Source organism: Stenella coeruleoalba (assembly GCF_951394435.1).
Source record: "Stenella coeruleoalba genome assembly, chromosome: 6".
In the NCBI taxonomy this organism is placed as follows: domain Eukaryota; kingdom Metazoa; phylum Chordata; class Mammalia; order Artiodactyla; family Delphinidae; genus Stenella; species Stenella coeruleoalba.
The window spans coordinates 89,986,807-90,005,312 of NC_137151.1; the positions used below are offsets into that span (position 1 = coordinate 89,986,807).

Consider the following 18,506-nt stretch of genomic DNA (forward strand, 5'->3'; position numbering starts at 1 on the left):
GTGAGACTCAATCTTTGAGACTTCTCCTAACTACATCCCCTTTTCTTTTTTCCTTTAAATTTTCCTATGATATTGGCCCCAAATCTCATTAACTTTCTCATTCAAGAAACACTTTTTTGAGCATTTATGTGGTAGTCACTAAAGGTTGAGGATGCAAACTAGAGTAAAACCTATCTGGTCCTTACTCTGAATGAATTCATACTATGGTGATGGCAATAAAGACGTAAACAAATAAATTATAACTCGGTATAATATAGTCCTCAAAGAAGTTATAAACAAAATATCCTGGGAATAAGTAAGAGGTTACTGGAGTAGTCTAGAAAAGGAAAACAAGGGACACTTCGGCTAGATTTTGAAGGGTAAGTTTGCTGGGTGAAATGTGGAAAGGGGAGTAGAGGGTCTTTTACCTCCATCTTCTTCTTTCCCTGCCTACTTCTCTCAAAAATCACCATCCTTTTATTTCTACTCCCACTTCACTAGTACAAGCTTTCATAATCCTATATGAGGTGCCTGTTCTCTCTTCTTCTAATCTATCCTATACCATAAATAGATTCATTTTCCAAAATAAATAACTCTGATCCCATTACTACTATGGTGAAAAATCTTTCACTTCCCTACTGACTCCTGAATTCTATAAAGTCCTGAATCTTCCAATCAAGGTCCTCCAGAATATGGCCATTAACTACTTTTCCAGACTTTTCTTCCACTACTATTCCACCCATGATAGCCATCCTTTTAAAACTACTATTTACTTATTCACTATTTTCCAAACGTACTCTACACTGTCCATGTTTGGATCTTACTATTTCTTACTATTTCTTTGTCTCAACAGTGCTGTTTATTGTAACTTTCTGCAACGATGTTACTATTGAGCATCTGGAATGTGGCTAATACAGCTAAGGAACTGAATTTTTACTTTAATTTTAATTAATTTAAATTGAAATCGCTACATGTGCTAGTGGCTCCTATATTAGATATCCCAGGTCTAGAATATTCATTCTACCTATAAAAACCCTAACTATCCTTTAAGGCAATTTTAAATACCACCTCATAATAATGCCTTTTTTTATTTCATCAATCAGAGATATCTCCCCCTTTAACACTTTTCATGGATTTGCTATATTCTGATTTGTTTTATACACTTTGGATAACTCTTTCATTCTCACCCTTTCCCTGGCCACCAAATATATTTCTCTCCCGCTGCCCAACAGTAGGTAGCTTTTTGAGAACAGGGTTCATGTCTTTCTCATTTGTGTGCCTCCTATAATTCCTGGCACATAGTCTTGCACATAAGAGAGTACTCAATAATTAACAGATTTTGGGGCTTCCCTGGTGGCACAGTGGTTGAGAGTCCGCCTGCCGATGCAGGGGACACGGGTTCGTGCCCTGGTCCTGGAAGATCCCACATGCCGCGGAGCGGCTGGGCCCGTGAGCCATGGCCGCTGAGCCTGCGCGTCCGGAGCCTGTGCTCCGCAACGGGAGAGGCCACAACAGCGAGAGGCCCGCGTAACGCAAAAACAAAAACAAAAAGAAAAACAAATAATTAACAGATTTTGAAAGACTGATAAAGTAGAACTAATTCCCACTTGAAACAAAGAGACTTGGATTTATTCTGCTTAGTTCAAGTTAGAGTAGATGACCCTAATGCTTTAAACAGTCTTAGGTGGATCACCAACCTGGCCACTGTTTCAGATAAGCCCTAAGCTGAAGAATTCATCACAAAATAATTTTAAATATTTAGCATGAGTATCCCCAAAACATTCTGAAAACAACCTTAATTTGTTTGTTACCTTACTTCCATGAATAGATGGTACATAAACAACAAGATGAGACAAAGATGGATAGTCTTGAAGTCTTAACGTCAGAGACTAAAAAAGGATGAAAAAAAGCTGATTTTATTTCTCAGGATATATAGAGCTTAAAGCATGTTAAAAGAAAGATAAATTACAAACATTTATTTCTTACCTAGTAAGTCATGAAAAAACTGACTTCAAACTTTATGCTCAGTACTTCATAAAATGCCCATGTTTACATTTTCAGGTCAATGAGCCTGCTGAAGGTCAAATTTCTAATAATTATGTAAATATGGACTGCCAAAAATATTCCTTGAACTGTATCCCTTCATGTAAGATAAATGACATTTAACATTAAATTTAATTATTTTACATAATTATTTCCAGACTTGATGTTTCTTACAATTTGTCTACTTGTTTTGTATAATGTTACAGTATGATTTCTACAGTTATCTTGGTAGTATATGACAAAGAGCATTCAACAGTTGATGAATGAATGGATGCTCAATATGATGGAAGAACTGCAACTTAATCTCAAATGATTCTGATCTAGCCCAAGTAATAAACAGTTGCTGGCTAATGATGTGTATGAACATCATTCCCTGGAATGTATTCAGTAAGTGACATGAACACAGTAAGTCTAATAATGCACCTCACCAAATGAGCATCTATTCTTTTCTTAAAACTAAAGACCTTACCTTACAGTCCATATTTTGAGGAATGAACAGATTGGAGACTGGTCTACCTAATGAAAACCCAGGCCACCAAATACAGTTTTCAAGTCTTTTATTTTTTTTTTCCTGACAGTAGATGTGGCGAGGGTGTGAGTAGTTATATGCTGTGACAATCCGTGTACATTAAGAAATTTCTGCACTTAATACTCTCCACTGTTCTTCTGAAGCACCAATGTGGGCAAGTTGGATAGAGGTTCTAAAGAGAACTGTCAACCAGTGGTCCTCAAACAACCTGACCAGATTCACCTGGGAGTGCTTGTTAAACTCCTGGACTGCACCTCAACTTAGTCAGCAAAGTCTCTGCAACACACTTACATATTCCAATGTAAATTAAAGGGCCTTAAGAGAGCCACAGAAACCAAAGTTAAAGGCAACTGAAACCAACCAGACAGGTGGTAGACAATATGAAAGATAAATTAATTAGAAAGAACCATGGTTACTCTGTGTAGCTATCCACTGAGAACTTTTGTTATTTATTCTCAAGAATAATTTTTTTCCTCAAGAATTTTTTTTTTTAGGATCAGAATACTTTAAAAAGATATCAGTGTGTCAAAATACATTTACTTATAAAGTTAAGTTCCCATATAGTTACAATGTCAGTAGGAATTTGGGAAGATGATATTCATGAAATTGTTACACTGACAGGTAAGGTTAATATGAAGTTTGGAAATTTTTCAGTGTTTTAAGGGTAAAATGACCTTAATGCTGAGGCAACACACACAGAAAATCAAACACCAGCGTTTGGATGTCAGAAACCCTTCAAGTTCTGCTGCTGTGTGTAGGGCAAAGCTGTGGTGCTAAAGTATGATCTAGGCACAATAGTGACTAGGTAATTTTTCTCATTAACTTAGATTTCTTTTCAAAGTTAATTGTTTTGTTTGTTTTTAGCAATAAGTCCATTTGGGCTTACCCAATTGTTGGTCTGCTGTGGTTTCTGTCTTCATTGTACCATGACAGAAAAGTTCCATGTGACTGATGCTGTTAAGGCCCTAAACCGAATTTACAAGTGCTTTGCTGGAGGATTCCATCTATTTATTAACAGTTCAGTCATCAGAGGTGCCAAAGGTGGTATGATTCTCATCTTACATTACCTTTGTTGAGATGATATAAATATGAATAAAACCCACAAGATTTTTTCACTTCAATCTTTCCTTTCCCTTCAACTTCATAGCAAAATAATTTTGTGTGCTTTTTATAAATGGGCTAACACACATATATATAATTTTAATTTTAATTACAATGGAAAAGTTTATTTGCATTTAATAATTATAATCCTTTTCAACTGAGAATGCTTAAGATAGCAGAGTATTATAATCCTCATTTTCTAACTTTTCTCTTCCAGTTTTCCCCCTAAATTCCAGTAGGCTTTTAATGCCGCCTGGCACTTTCTTCTAGTATCCACTATAAAAAGTAAGCAGCTGGAGCTTCCCTGGTGGCGCAGTGGTGAAGAATCCGCCTGCCAATGCAGGGGACACGGGTTCAAGCCCTGGTCTGGGAAGATCCCACATGCCACGGAGCAACTAAGCCCATGCACAACTACTAAAGCCCACGTGCCTAGAGCCCATGCTCCAAAACAAAGAGAAGCCACCTCAATGAGAAACCCATGCACCGCAACGAAGAGTAGCCCCCGCTTGCCGCAACTAGAGAAAGCCCGTGCGCAGCAACAAAGACCCAACGCAGCCAAAAATAAAATAAATAAATACAATAAATAAATTTTTTAAAAAAAGTAATCAGCTGGAAGATCTTGTTCTACTACTCAGCCAGCTGTTTCTTACACTTAGAAAAAACAACACAGGGGTCTAAAACTAGACGAATACATTGTTAAATTTTTGAGACTTAAAAAAAAGAAAGGATATTATGATTTAAGAAATAATTTTTTAAAAATAGTAGCAAAGTAACATTTTATCGGGTTTTTTTATGATTTATTTCTTCCTAACTCTTAAATTACAGACCGGAAAGGATATCCAAACTGGAAATTCAAGGAAATATTTAATATATCTTATGAATGATTGATCAGTAAGTATACCCTAATACTTCTGTTTTTGCTTTGCTCCTGCCTAGACAGTTAGGATAGAACTAGTGAGAGACCTTAAAAATGTTCTTATGAGTCAAATCACTTATTTGTCTTATCAATACAAAGCCACATGAAAGAACATGCACAAAGTAAGACTGACCAAGGTGACACAAAACATAACTGCAATCATTCCAAAGTCAAGTGTAAGTGACTTGCAATTATTCATCCTGTCATCATTCCTCTCATTGGTATAGGACAGAGCTGACTAAACATACAGATAAATAAACATTCATGAGCACAAATAACTAACTGGAGTTGGGAGATGATCGGGACCAACCAGAGGACTTCACATTCAACCCTATGAATATAGTATTCATCATGACAATATATTCTAAAGTATAGATTTACTTGAAGACTAAAAACTATCAACTGGCATATGATTATCAGTTATAATAAATACAATTTGAAAATTAGAACAGATATTTTCATCAAATTTTAGAACTGTTTTATTTTCTCAACAATAGATTTTATGAGTGTGCAAATGAGCCTTTTGTAAAGATGTGCTGACCTACCACAGTTGCTTAAGGAAATCATTAACAATTATTAAATAAATTCCATGGAGTACTATATAAAAGTAGATAGTTACTGAAGTGCTTAACCACAGATGACACTGAAACTGAAAATTGCTTTGTGTCTTTTTGAGATGCTTACTTCCCTACTGTAGGTCCTCCCCAAAATGAATTCTGAGTATATTCAACTTAATATTTTAAGACAGACCATTCCAAACAAACCCTCAAATTGAATCTTAAAAATTTATCTATCTCTTAGTATGATGCTATAACATATAGATTTAATTTTATTTAGGATTGATGACTTATAGTTTTCACCTCTGAAAGCTAAAAAATAATTGCATGTTATTCTCCATTAAATGTATTTCCAGAGAAAATATTTCTAAAATGTATATTAGCAAATTTCAAGTTTATTTAATACCTAGAATTAATCAAAGACCATACTGTACATGCCTATATGCTCAAATATTTTTTCACCTGGATATTAACATTCTAAATCCACAATTTACCTTAATTGTTGGCAGCAGTTCAGCTTTCCATGATAAATCAACCCCTTGCCGGCTTGGAAATAAATATGAAAATATAATTAAAGGACAAATATATTAAAGTATTATAAATTAAAAATGAGCTTCAGAGCAAAAAGAAACCATCTGTAGACCTACCAAAGACGGTTCTAATGAACTCAAGTCTAATAGGTCTAACACAATACACTTTATCCACATGGTCCTTTGGGGAACAAAACGTAGTTTTTCCTAGCAACCAACTATCAATGTTTGCAAAAATTACTAGTATGTTAATTTTCTTTATTTTTAATTTTAAAATCAATACTATAATTTAGTTTAGTAGCAAAATGAGCTTAAGAATATCTGAAGTGGGACTTCCCTGGTGGCACAGTGGTTAAGAATCCTCCTGCCAATGCAGGGGACACAGGTTCGATCCCTGGTCCAGAAGATCCCACATGCTGAGGAGCAAATAAGCCCGTGCGCCACAACTACTGAGCCTGCGCCCTAGAGACCGCAAGCTACAACTACTGAAGCCCGTGAGCCTAGAGTCCGTGCTCCACAACAAGAGAAGCCACTGCAATGAGAAGCTGGCACACCAAAACGAAGAATAGCCCCTACTCACTGCAACTAGAGAAAACCCGCACGCAGCAACAAAGACCCGACACAGCCATAAAGAAATAAATTTATATTAAAAAGAAAAAAGCAAACTGTTAAGCTTAAAAAAAAAAAAATATCTGGGGCTTCCCTGGTGGCGCAGTGGTTGAGAGTCCGCCTGCCGATGCAGGGGACACAGGTTCGTGCCCCGGTCCGGGAAGATCCCACATGCCGCGGAGCAGCTGGGCCCATGAGCCATGGCCGCTGAGCTTGTGCGTCCGGAGCCTGTGCTCCGCAACGGGAGAGGCCACAGCAGTGAGAGGCCCGGGTACAGCAGAAAAAAAAAAAAAAAATCTGAAGCTATTCTGAAAGTGTGACTTGAGTATATCTTATGTTGAGAAAAATGAACAGAGGGCCTTATGTTCAAAACACTTACCACATAGAAGTGCTGTTTATGCAGCCAAAAATCCAGCTATTTGTATCCTATTGATTAATAACACAAAATAAAACACACTAAATATTGTAGAAAATAATTATATAAAACAGGCATTTCACTGTTTATGTGGGCTAGGTGCTAAAAAAGACAAAAGCTAAAGACACAAAAAGACACAAAGCTAAAATCATTAGGTCAGTAGGCACAATGGAAACATAAAATAACAACTTATTGTTTAGAAACGTATTCAAAATGTTCTCAAAAGTCAAACAGGTCAAGGTGAGGCAAAGAAGTCTAATGTCAACATAGACAGGTAAAGCAAGTAACCTGGAGCAGCAGTATGAGAGAGTAACCTGATAGGTTATCTCTCCACAGCATACTGCTAAGCAATTTTCATTTCTGAACCAACACTTTTAGAGTTCAGCAATGTCCACATTTTAATTAGGTACTTACATAGAAAGTAACCTATATTTTAACAAAACTAGAAGAGAACAACTAGAGGTAGACTTTCACACAAACAGAAAAAGAAAAAAATCCAGAGCCAAGTAATTAAAAATAATCTAAGTACAGCTTTTTAGTTTATCATTTAAGTGCTCATTTGATTACTAGGCAGATAACTTTTATGCAACTGAGAATGTGCTTGGATTGAAGCACAATTCCAAGGGTTTAAGACTAAAGCTAGTTGTTACTTTACTAGCGCAGACTGGGAATGCTGCAGAGATGGTTGTGGTATTTTAACAATATTATGTATTCAGCTTCAGTCATTTAAAAGCAGTATGACCCAAGATCTTCACTCTAACTTTTAATGAAGTAGTAAGAGCAATGCTCCAAGATCTAACGATCCAACTACTGAAATCGTACCAGGGCATAAGAGAATGAGAAACACTGCTGAGACAGCTACATATATTTTTCCTTAGTATACAGACAGGACAATAAAAATATCAATCCTTTCATTCAATTAATATTTATAAAGTCCATTCCAGGGCCAAGGAATTATGCTAAGCCCTCAAGAAAAATGATGAATCAAGCAGACACAGCCTCTGCCCTCATCAAGCTTAAATAAAATTTTAAGATATTTTTCAAGAATTCAAAAAAGCAAGCTGAAAGAAAACAAATACAATGTGGTATTTCTCTACTCTCCACTGCTGGCAAAATACTTCAGTAAACTCTTTTATCAGTTACCTGTGTTTACCAGAACCACCACGTGACATTATAAAGCAAGGCAACAGAACAGATCTGCATAGCCAAGACAAAGAGAATCTAGCAACCTCTCAAGATCCAATTCACTTTTGTAATAGGTTTTTGCAGTTATTGCAACTCAAAGACAGCCCTTATTATGAAAATTGCCAATACTGCACACTACTTACTTTGGTTTCTAGGGGATTCTGATTCATTCACTAACAGACTGAATAAAGTATTATTCAAATCCACCCTAAAACACCATGTTGTTATAACCTAGAAGGTGTCAAAGAACAATTTCAGGTCATCTAGTAAACACCCCTAACTCAGCTAATTTTAAAACTTGTATTAAAAATCTTAGAAAAAGTCACTCAGAATTTACTAACTCCTGAAGTGCACAGAAAAGAAAATGCTACTTGATTATAAAATTTATAGATCTAAAAAAAAAATCTATCTACAGTAAAAAATACATCCTCGATGGCTGCTAAAATCATTAGGTGAAAGACTGACTAGGAACTTTATAATGAATGGATCATGCCAATGTGACCTGAGTCCACTGATATATCAGTCCACTGATTTTTGTCACTAAAAGTGTCACTATTTCACTAAAAGAAATACATGTTAAAAGATACCACAAGAATACAATCAACTAAACCCAAAACAAATGTATGGCATGGGGGAAAAAAAGAGGGGGCTGTTAAAAAAGACATAGGACATATGAATCAAATGCAATGTATGTACTTTTTGGATTCTGATTCAAACAAGCTAACTTAAAACTTAAATGAACAGAGGAAAATTGAACATGGACTGGATACCACATGATATTAAGGAATAAGTAATTAATTTTGTTGGATAAAATAATATAATAATATTATTATTATATAATATTATTAGTATTATAATAATATGTAAAATTCTTATCTGTTATAAAAACATACTGAAATATATATTGATAAAATGCCTGGATTTTGCTTTAAAAATGCTTCACTCAAAAAAGTGAGGAAGGGATAAATCAAGTAAGAATGGCAGAATATTGATAACTGTTAAAGCTGTGTGATGGTTAAGTAAGAACTCATTATATTCTCTCTCTACTTTTGTATGTTTGAAAACTTCTATGATAAAAATTGAAAACATTTAAAACAAATTCTCCACATGACTAGTAATACTTCACCCATGGACCTTAGTTACAGAAAAGGGATCCTCCAATAAGCCAAATGGATAATTTGCACTTTGGCAAGGATTTTTCTCAATATAATACTGACATTCTGATTTGGAATTTAGTAGGAGTGTAGATATTTTAAGCCATCACTCTCAGGGCCAGATTCTCTTGGGATAAACTACTCATCCAAATTTTAGGCTGAGAGATGGTAGTCTGTCTCTGGTAAGAGATGCAAAACTGTGGCAATTCCACTAAAATTAGTATTCATTAGCACCTAGCCCACAGTGCCTGCCTACCATCTTTTCTAAAGACTTTACTATACATCAAATGGTGGTATCAACCAACTAAGTAATATAGTAGATCCTAGTCCTAAAAAATACAAATAATCCAACAAAAGGGAAACGAGGGAACTTAAATTATGAAAGATGCAAATATAAAGTGAAGAATCCTAGGACATGAGGGGGAAAAAATCAGAATAGAGAGAAAGGAACCCAAATTGGGAAACAAATTCCTGAAAGTAAGAAGTGCTGATAAATTATTACTTAAACAGACCTAATATAACAAAAGCATGCTAAAGCATCTAACATATTTCTAGCATAGTAGGTACTCATTAAAAAGAAATACACAAACAAAATCATCATACTGATACTGTAAGTCCAGACAACACTGTTAACAAAAAGTTACTATACTATTTTAGAGAATATTTGGTATAAAAAGTACTGCAAATTTGAGTATGGAAGCCATGGGAAAAACAGGATTTACTTTATAAAACAAAGGATAGCTTTGCTTAAATATATCTATTCTTTAAAATACTAATAGAATTTTAGAATTAAAGGAGCTCTGAACTGAATTCCTTCAACCTAAACATAGTGAAACTAAAGTAGAAAAACCTAAACTAGAGGCAAAGGTACAAGCTAATAGTATAGATATATTATCAGTTACAGAAGCATTTTGATTAGTACTTTTCAATCAATACTCTGTTCCAGATAAATGTTTTTCAACTAATTAGATTTAATAATAGTTCATAGCTAAAGATGATACCTACTAGATACTAGTTGAATCTTAAAAATAAACAACAGTTAGCCTTTTAAATTTACATAAAGTGTATCAATTATCTTACCAGCATGGTGCTCTGACAATAGACATGAGTGTAGATTTTTCTATGATTTGCAAGGGGAAATGTAAAATATATTTTATCAGATTCCTAAAAAAAGAGGGAAAACACAATAAATTATGAGTAGATAATTTCATCATTCAAAAATTCAGATAAAGTAATGAATGATTATTCTAATTAATTATTTTAATTCTATCATTCTTGGTGTTGTTGAGAACCAATAATCTAGGAATGGGAAGAAGATACAGATGCAAGATAGATCAGGTATAAACCCTGTAGACCTGAATTTGTCTTGGAAGTATCAGTATGAATGCATGTTTTTTTTGTTTGGGCTTGGTTTTTGGCCTTATGACCAAGATAAAATACATTTCTTAGCTCTGTTTACTGAAAAGGCCTTAGAAATGCTAACTTACTAGCCATAAACATCTCTAGTTCCCAAATTATGGTTTGCAGATACTGTTTCCCAAATAATAGGAAGAGCTTCTTTGAGAAAAAGCAGATTCAAGGTCTGGGACGGGAGATGATACACAATGAGCTAAAATACTTTCTCATACTAGACAGTGAGGAAAATATCAAAGACAACTAAAGAGCAGCTATATCAAAAAGATTCAGGAGCCTACCTTGAAATGGCTTCCACTGGTCAAGGACAGAACAGTTTTAATAGCAATTTTAGTATCAAAGATAGAACAATTTTAGTATTTTAGTTTAGACAGAAACACAAAAATGTTTAAGCTCATAATAACACTGGAGGAAAAACCCCCCAAAACATCTTATGGTCACTGATGGAGGGTGTTTGTGAGCCAACTCACTATTCTAAAAACCAGTAAATATAAGATCCAAAGAATTATCATTTTTTTCCTTTGTAATCTGTTCTACTTTTGATAAATTTAGTAGATGAGAAGTTTTTCTATATAGTGTTTCAGTTAATAAATGAAGAAGGAATAATCGGAGTCTCATTGCTTTTGTACTCCCTATTAATGACTCTAGGCCTTCTTCATCAATAGCTGCTAACATCACAAAAAGAGAGAGAGTCTAGTAAAAACAAAAACAAAACAAAAACCTGAATCTGATGAAGCATCTAGATCCAAGATCCAGCTACCAAGTCACAGGAAAGAGTAGGGAAAGGAATATACTGGATGACATTACAGGAGTGCAATCAGCAAAATCAAGACTGTGTGAAACTCTATAGGACAAATGACTAGTTTTTTAATTTTTTTCCAACAAATAAACTGCAAGGAAAAAAAAGGGTGAAGGAAGTATTAGATATTAAAAGAGGAATAAGAGACATATCAACAATACGTACACCTTGTTTGTACCCTGATTTAAACAAACTGGAAAACAAAGAAACAACAAAAAATTTGACAGTTATCATAAAACTGGAAAATTGAACAGACTAGATATTAAGGAATTATTACTAAACTGATTTAGTATGGGAAAATAACGTTATCTTCTTTAAAAAGTCTAGCTTTGAAAAATAAATGCTAAAATATTCTTGAAAAAAAATTTTAAATCCATTGGTGGTATACTTACATTGTAAGCCACATAGGTCCATTTGGACACTTTTACTGGAACCCACATAGATGTCCCTAAGGCAAAAGAAATTAATTTGTTTGGCTTTTTAAAAAACATTAAGTGATTTCTTTTACTGAATCCTTCTCAATCACAACAGGATTTGAAAAAGAAGCAGTTTCCTGAACACTGGCTATTTTAAAATAGAAAATCTAATGAGATGTTCTCTATATGCTCATCACCAAGGAGCATTCAGATCATGGAAAGCATTTAAAATCTTTCTGATGTCTAACTCTAAGAAGTATCAACAGAAGAAAACAAATATTTCATTTTCCAAACTAAGTAGAGCATGACAGATACATATAAAAACAAAATGTACCAGCAAAAGATATGCTGTTAAACCGAAAGACTGAAGAATGATACTGAGAAACTAAGTCAAGAATAATATAGAATTTATTTTACGTGGCTGTGAGGAGAATAGAGACATTTAACGCTTTAAAATTTTTCTACTGTCATGTTATTTTCAGTACAAAATTTTATCAGCAACATCTTTTTACTTTTACATTTTTTACTTTTCCCCTCCTTAGCCAAGAACCTCATAAGAAACCAGCATAGGGAAATTAATAAAATATAATAGGATTATAATACCTGAAGCATTACAGTTTTAAAGAATTTGTCTGCTAATGACAAATTTACCTAAAAATAATACTCAAAACTCTACTTAAAATTAAAACATGCTATTACTACCGACCTGTTAAGTCAGAAATTATTGATGGATTTTCCTCAAAGTGTTTTGCTGGGTGTCTTATGAAGTGGTGATTCAAAACTGACAATTTCTTCTTGGGATTTTGAGTTATCTAGAAAGAACATTGATACATTCTGTATCCTTTTATATCCACTGTGATGACCTAATGAAACTTTGTTTCAAGTAATAATAATAAGAGCCAACAGTTACTTACTGTGGGCCAGGCACTGTTCTAAGTGCTTAACATGGGACTAACTATGTTTTGAGTTAGTTTCCCTGTATATATGTTTGTTTCTCCTCCTCAACTATATGCTTCTTGAGGAGTAGGAATCATATCCTAACATTTTATTGTCTAATATTTAGTTTAGTATATCATATACACTGAGTTTGTGAAAGAGAGCTCAGTTTCATATTATTTTGATCCTTAGCAGTATTAGTCAAAAATTTCTCATTTGTCCCTTAAAATGTATCTGTAAAATACTTATCCATCCAGAATTATAATTTATTACATGCTAGTATTAGCATTTTCTTACCTTAGAATTTAATGGAAAACAAGATTTGATTTGTTAAAATTAGTTTGATGTATAATTTTTAAATAATATACCTGAGATTCACCTGTTCTTCATTAGTTGAAATGGGGTTTTTCCTAAACCTACCAAATGTCATTTAAAATACAAACTGGTCAAATACAAATTTTAATTGATTCTACTGTTGTATATGGTTGAACAGATTAAACACATTGGCAATAGAGTCACAATTAAAACAAGGTTGAAAAACTGAAAAACATTTACATTCCATGACTCCATGATTCCAATGTTAACAGCGTTAACTCTATGAAGCTGACTTACTTTAATAAATATACGAACTTAAATATGGTACCTTGTGGTTTAAAATGTGGTAAAACAGATCAACTTGTGTCTCTCTTTTACTGCATTCTTCAGGAGAGAGCTAAATATCTATCTCTCCCTAATAATAGTTATGCAGCTTCCTGAAGGGTTAAGGAAAAAAATATAGACACTACCCTACTCCTAAGAGAGAATGCTTAGGAGCAAGGTTAAGACACAATGATAAGGAAGCATTACCCAGAGATTTGCTGAGAAAGAAGCCACACATAATAGTCTCTCAAAGAACTGGGGCCTCCAGGAAAAAGAATCCAAAAATATATGCCATAATGGAAAAAATTACCAAAAATACAAGGAACGTTTTCTCCAAAAGGAGAAGCCAGAGTTGTAGTTCTCAAAACATGCTTCTATGGAACAGTGATGCACTGCAAAGTGACCTGAGGTGAAAGGCTGCTTATGATGAATAATGGCAATGTGTTCCCAATTAACAGGAAAAAAAAAATTAAGTTAATAGAATTCTCTGAATTTTGCTGAAATCCTTGGTGCCCATTACTATTTATCTGCTGGCAGACAAGAAAGAGATGAATGAGTAATATGATTTCCAGGTACCCTGCTAACTGAACAACTTAGAAAATCACTAGTTGGGAGAGTTTATATGTAAAATATCAATACAGAAAAGGTTTGACTCTAGAAGTACATAATTTAAGTTCTGGTGAGCTTGTGTTATTCAATGAACGTAGATATTTTGATCCTACTGCATAAGGATATTTGTAATAAGTATTTCCCTTAAGGTAAAAAACAAAAAGTCAGAAGGACATATATTAAATTTTAAACGGTAAAGGGGAAGAACTGAGGAAGATTTAAGGTATTCTCACTTTTTCATTTTTAATGCATTCTTAATTATTAATAGTTATCAAAGATTACAGATAAAAATACAGATATTTCCATTTTCAAACTAATTACAGTCAATATAAGGTGTAGGCTTCTATTTTCATCAAAGTAAAAATACGTATTAAATCTATCACTGCTCTAACAAAAGCTTTTACTTCACTGAAATAACTTTTAGTTTAAAAATACATACTTGTTTAGTATCAGCATCAATAAGATCAAAGAATGCTCGAATTGTGGTCAATTGTAATTGTTTACACCTAAAGAATAAAATAAATGTTACAAATGAAACTTTCTTTAAAAATATACTTTTAATACAAACATAAATAATTCTATTATTTAATGGAATATATGAATTTCCTTTAATGCTACAAACTCTAAAATTATTTAACAAATTATCATTATTAAGCATACATCTTAAAGCTGAAACCTATAAAAATAAAGTAAATTAAATCTTCCTGGATATTTGAGAGTATAAGTGTCAGGCTCCCGTCTTCCCTAAATCTTCCTGTCTACCCCAGATATAGACATGTTGTCTGCCCCACCTTCATATGTCTGAACTGTTGTGGTTCTTGCAAACACTACTGATTGCACAACCAGAGGAAGGTGAAAAGAGAAACTTTAAGCCAATGCATACAGAGATAAAATACTAGGATTTATGTATTTCTTGACCCTTATTTAACCTATTTCTTTATTTATATTAAGGGTAAATCTAATTCCTACTTGGTTTTCCATGTGCTGCTCTAGAATAGGCAATGCTGCATTAATCAAGTCCGAGTTTGGTGATTGGCCAAGAGCTCAGAAAGTCCTACCACAAGTATCTTTGATTCTGCCCAGCTATGACAAATTCTAAAATTCTGACATTATCATTTGAGACTGATGCTACTGGTTCTTCAGGAGATGATTTTATAGGTTGTCAAGGACACCTTGGTTAAACTGAGACAAGAACAAAGGCTTAAGTTCTAAACCCCTAAGTTAATCTTTCTCCCAAATCCTTATTTATTTATGGATAAACCTCTAAGAAAGCTAACTAACCAATCAATTCATTGATGAAAGGACCACCAAAAATTGCCAAAATAAGTTATATTAACTTACCATACAATGGAGAGGTGGTCTGTTGAAACCCAGGTCTTAGGCACTGCTGAACTCTAAATGGAAAGAAACAAAAATCATACTTAAGAAAAATGCACTTGTTATTCTCCAAAAGGCTTGAAATTCTTATAGGCTAATATTTAGAAACATGTAACATTAGTTTCACTATTTTATGATGCGCAGAAATTTTTAAACGATGCACTCTTGTAAAAGGTGATCCAAAAATATTAAGATATTGAATATTTCCTGCGTAAAATAATTCTTTGTCATTACTTATCAAGCTTAAATTACCCCTTAAAATTATTAAAACATCCACAGATTACTTACTGAAGTTTACTGTCTAACTCTTCATTACTCTAATAAGAGGTTAAGTTTATGATTCTTTAATAAATCATAGTGTGTTTATAAATTATGATAGATATTTCAGTAATTTTAGTTCTGACTAGACTATCATTTAATAAGTTCTAAGATGTTAATTCTAATCAGGATGTGCCTGAGAGATACCTGTGCCTGAGAGATACCTAGGCCTGAGGAGATTTTTCAAAATAAATATGCCTAATCACAAAACTACCAAATCAGACTCTTGTAAGTGGGGTCCAGACTTATTTGGAAAAAAATCCCTAGATGATTAGCATATATACTACTGGTTAGAGACAGAAGGGCAAAAGCCTAGCAAAAAATATAACTATTTTCAGAAGGCTTCCTAACAGTGGCACAGCACCCTCCAAGAACTAGAGACTTCTATTTATACAGGGTAATGACCTCCCTGTGAACAGCATCTTACATACAATGGGGAAACATTAAGCAAATCTGATATTATTTTTCATGTCATCTCTCTCTCTACACTGTCAAAGACACATTGAGATGCCCTCACTAGAACTGTCAAAACAAAATGAAAATAGGAAACTAACAATGCTGTATGCAAGAAAACTTAGAGGCCTAACATGCCTCTTTGTTTTTTAAAAATAAATTTATTTATTTAATTTATTATTTTTTTTGGCTGCATTGGGTCTTCGTTGCTGTGCGTGGGCTTTCTCTAGGTGCAGCAAACAGGGGCTACTCTTCGTTGCAGTGCACGGGCTTCTCATTGCAGTGCCTTCTCTCGTTGCAGAGCACGGGCTCTAGGCGCATGGGCTTCAGTAGTTGTAGCATGCAGGCTCAGTAGTTGTGGCTTGCGGGCTCTAGCGCGCAGGCTCAGTAGTTGTGGCGCACGGGCTTAGTTGCTCCGCGGCATGTGGGATCTTCCTGGACCAGGGCTCAAACCCATGTCCCCTGCATTGGCAGGCGGATTCTTAACCACTGCGCCACCAGGGAAGCCCTATGCCTCTTTAATTAAAAAAAAAAAAAAAAGGTATTTGTAACAAAAAAAGGTATTTATAACTTCTAAGGAGTCATTGAGTCATTGTCACCATTGTACTCTGCAAATATCAATGTATATTTGGGTTGGAGGCTCTAAAGTTGAAGGAATCTACAGATTACTTAATGAACTTATAAGCATTAGCTATCTCATTTAGGAATTGCTGCTGGCAACTTACTTTAAAAAATTAAGACAACCAGAGTTCACTGTGGTTCTAAGGTTAGATGCTCAGTAAAGTAAGAACTCACAGTAGACATCATTTACTATTAACAAGGACAAAAGCTAGTTTACTTTCATTCAGTCTAACGAATGCATCTGTGTTAGAACTGAAAAAAGGAAAGTCAACACACATCATAAAGGTAGTTGCGGTGCTTCCCTGGTGGCGCAGTGGTTGAGAGTCCGCCTGCCGATGCAGGGGACGCGGGTTCGTGCCCCGGTCCGGGAAGATCCCACATGCCGCGTAGCGGCTTGGCCCGTGAGCCATGGCCGCTGAGCCTGTGCGTCTGGAGCCTGCGCATCTGGAACCTGTGCTCCGCAACGGGAGAGGCCATAACAGTGAGAGGCCCGCGTACCGCAAAAAAAAATTAAATTAAATTAAATTTTAAAAAAAGGTAGTTGCTCATGACCTTTGTGATAAAAACTGTTAAATGTCCACCAAAATCTTCTTCCTTTTTCATAGTTAACTAGAATGCATGTCTCAGCCTCTCTTAATCTATGGTGTGACTAAGTTTTCTCTAATGGGATGTGAAAAAGAGTGATGTGTGCCATTTCCAGGCCTAAATGCTCTCCTTCATGCTCTTTCCCCCTTCCTGTGGATTGAAACAGTGATGATTAGAGCAACCTCAGAAGTAAAGCATTCAAGAAGGGGGAGCCTATTATCAGCCTGGGTCCCTTAGTGAGACTCTTCAAAAACCACCCGCCACGTAAACGCACACCTAGGGCAGTCAAATGAGTGAAACATAAAATTCTATTGTGTTTAAGTGCCATTGCCTGCATGAGTGAATATTACAGTAGTTCAGCCTACCCTATGAATATAACTGAAGTCTCTAACTTAAACAATTTTTCTAGTCCCAATGGATTTAATGTCATCTAACTGTTCTTGAATAATCATTAAAAAAATTACTTCTTAATAATTGTTTTTTAAAGAGAACATACATATATAAAAGACTGTAGATTATTTGAGAGCTAAAAGCTAAGTAATTAAATATTTAAAAACTAAATAAAACTCAGATTATACAATAACCAGCTTTGAGAAAGTTCCATAATAAGTAAAATAATATTTTCATCAGAGATAAAGATATATAAGCTGCCTTGAACACAATACATTATCAAATGGATTAGAAGAGAGGGAAGGACACGTCCGCCCCCCCGCCACACACCATTAAAAAGACCAAATTCTTTAAAAGCTGGAGGAAAGGGTATCAATACAGCATCAAGCACCAGACCAAGTCTAGGAAATAAGTTATATCCAATTTTATACGACTAAAACATCTATTTTTATACTAAGGAGTTCATATTTAGAGTTTTGAGAACTTCTAGCACATACCTACCCAAAATATTCAGCATCAAAAAACAAGATTCCTACCGATTATGAGGTTTGAGAGATTTAGTAAATTAGTACTAATTACTTCCAAAGCTAATACGGCTATATCACAACTCCTTCAGTTATAAGAAAATGGTGGATAAGAGCAGAATAGCTTAATAATTTTTGTTCTATGTATGGCAAGCATTCAGTAATACCTATTTACTGAATGAACAGCAGTAGGTGAACTGAGCAAAGGAGTATCTATTAAGAGAACAACTATGAAACAAAGAACTATCATCTAAAAAGCAAAAGGAATGCTATAAATTTTCTTTTTAGAAATTAAGTTATATTTGGAGATGACGTGTATACTGAGTTTAAAAGTTAAGCTCTTAACTAAAGACTTAAAGGTTAAACATACAAAAATAAGTCCTAAAAGGAAACCTGAACTTATTTTAC

General features: G+C 34.4%; 1 protein-coding gene across 3 annotated transcripts in view; it reads right to left on the reverse strand.

Annotated features, from left to right (window-relative positions):
• The window catches only part of PGAP1 (post-GPI attachment to proteins inositol deacylase 1), an 85,678-nt gene that overhangs the window by 42,219 nt on the left and 24,953 nt on the right, over positions 1-18,506 (reverse strand). For 2 of the 3 annotated variants that reach the window (XM_079924636.1, XM_079924635.1), the window contains exons 6-13: positions 15,172-15,224; positions 14,270-14,336; positions 12,353-12,458; positions 11,623-11,678; positions 10,099-10,182; positions 6,644-6,690; positions 5,620-5,671; positions 1,791-1,868 (exon numbers count right to left, since the gene is read on the reverse strand). In XM_079924636.1, the coding sequence (XP_079780762.1) occupies positions 1,791-1,868; positions 5,620-5,671; positions 6,644-6,690; positions 10,099-10,182; positions 11,623-11,678; positions 12,353-12,458; positions 14,270-14,336; positions 15,172-15,224 (543 nt within the window). Of the gene's footprint in view, positions 1-1,790; positions 1,869-5,619; positions 5,672-6,643; positions 6,691-10,098; positions 10,183-11,622; positions 11,679-12,352; positions 12,459-14,269; positions 14,337-15,171; positions 15,225-18,506 lie in introns of those variants that run through there. The other variant, XM_079924637.1, reaches the window with a different exon arrangement.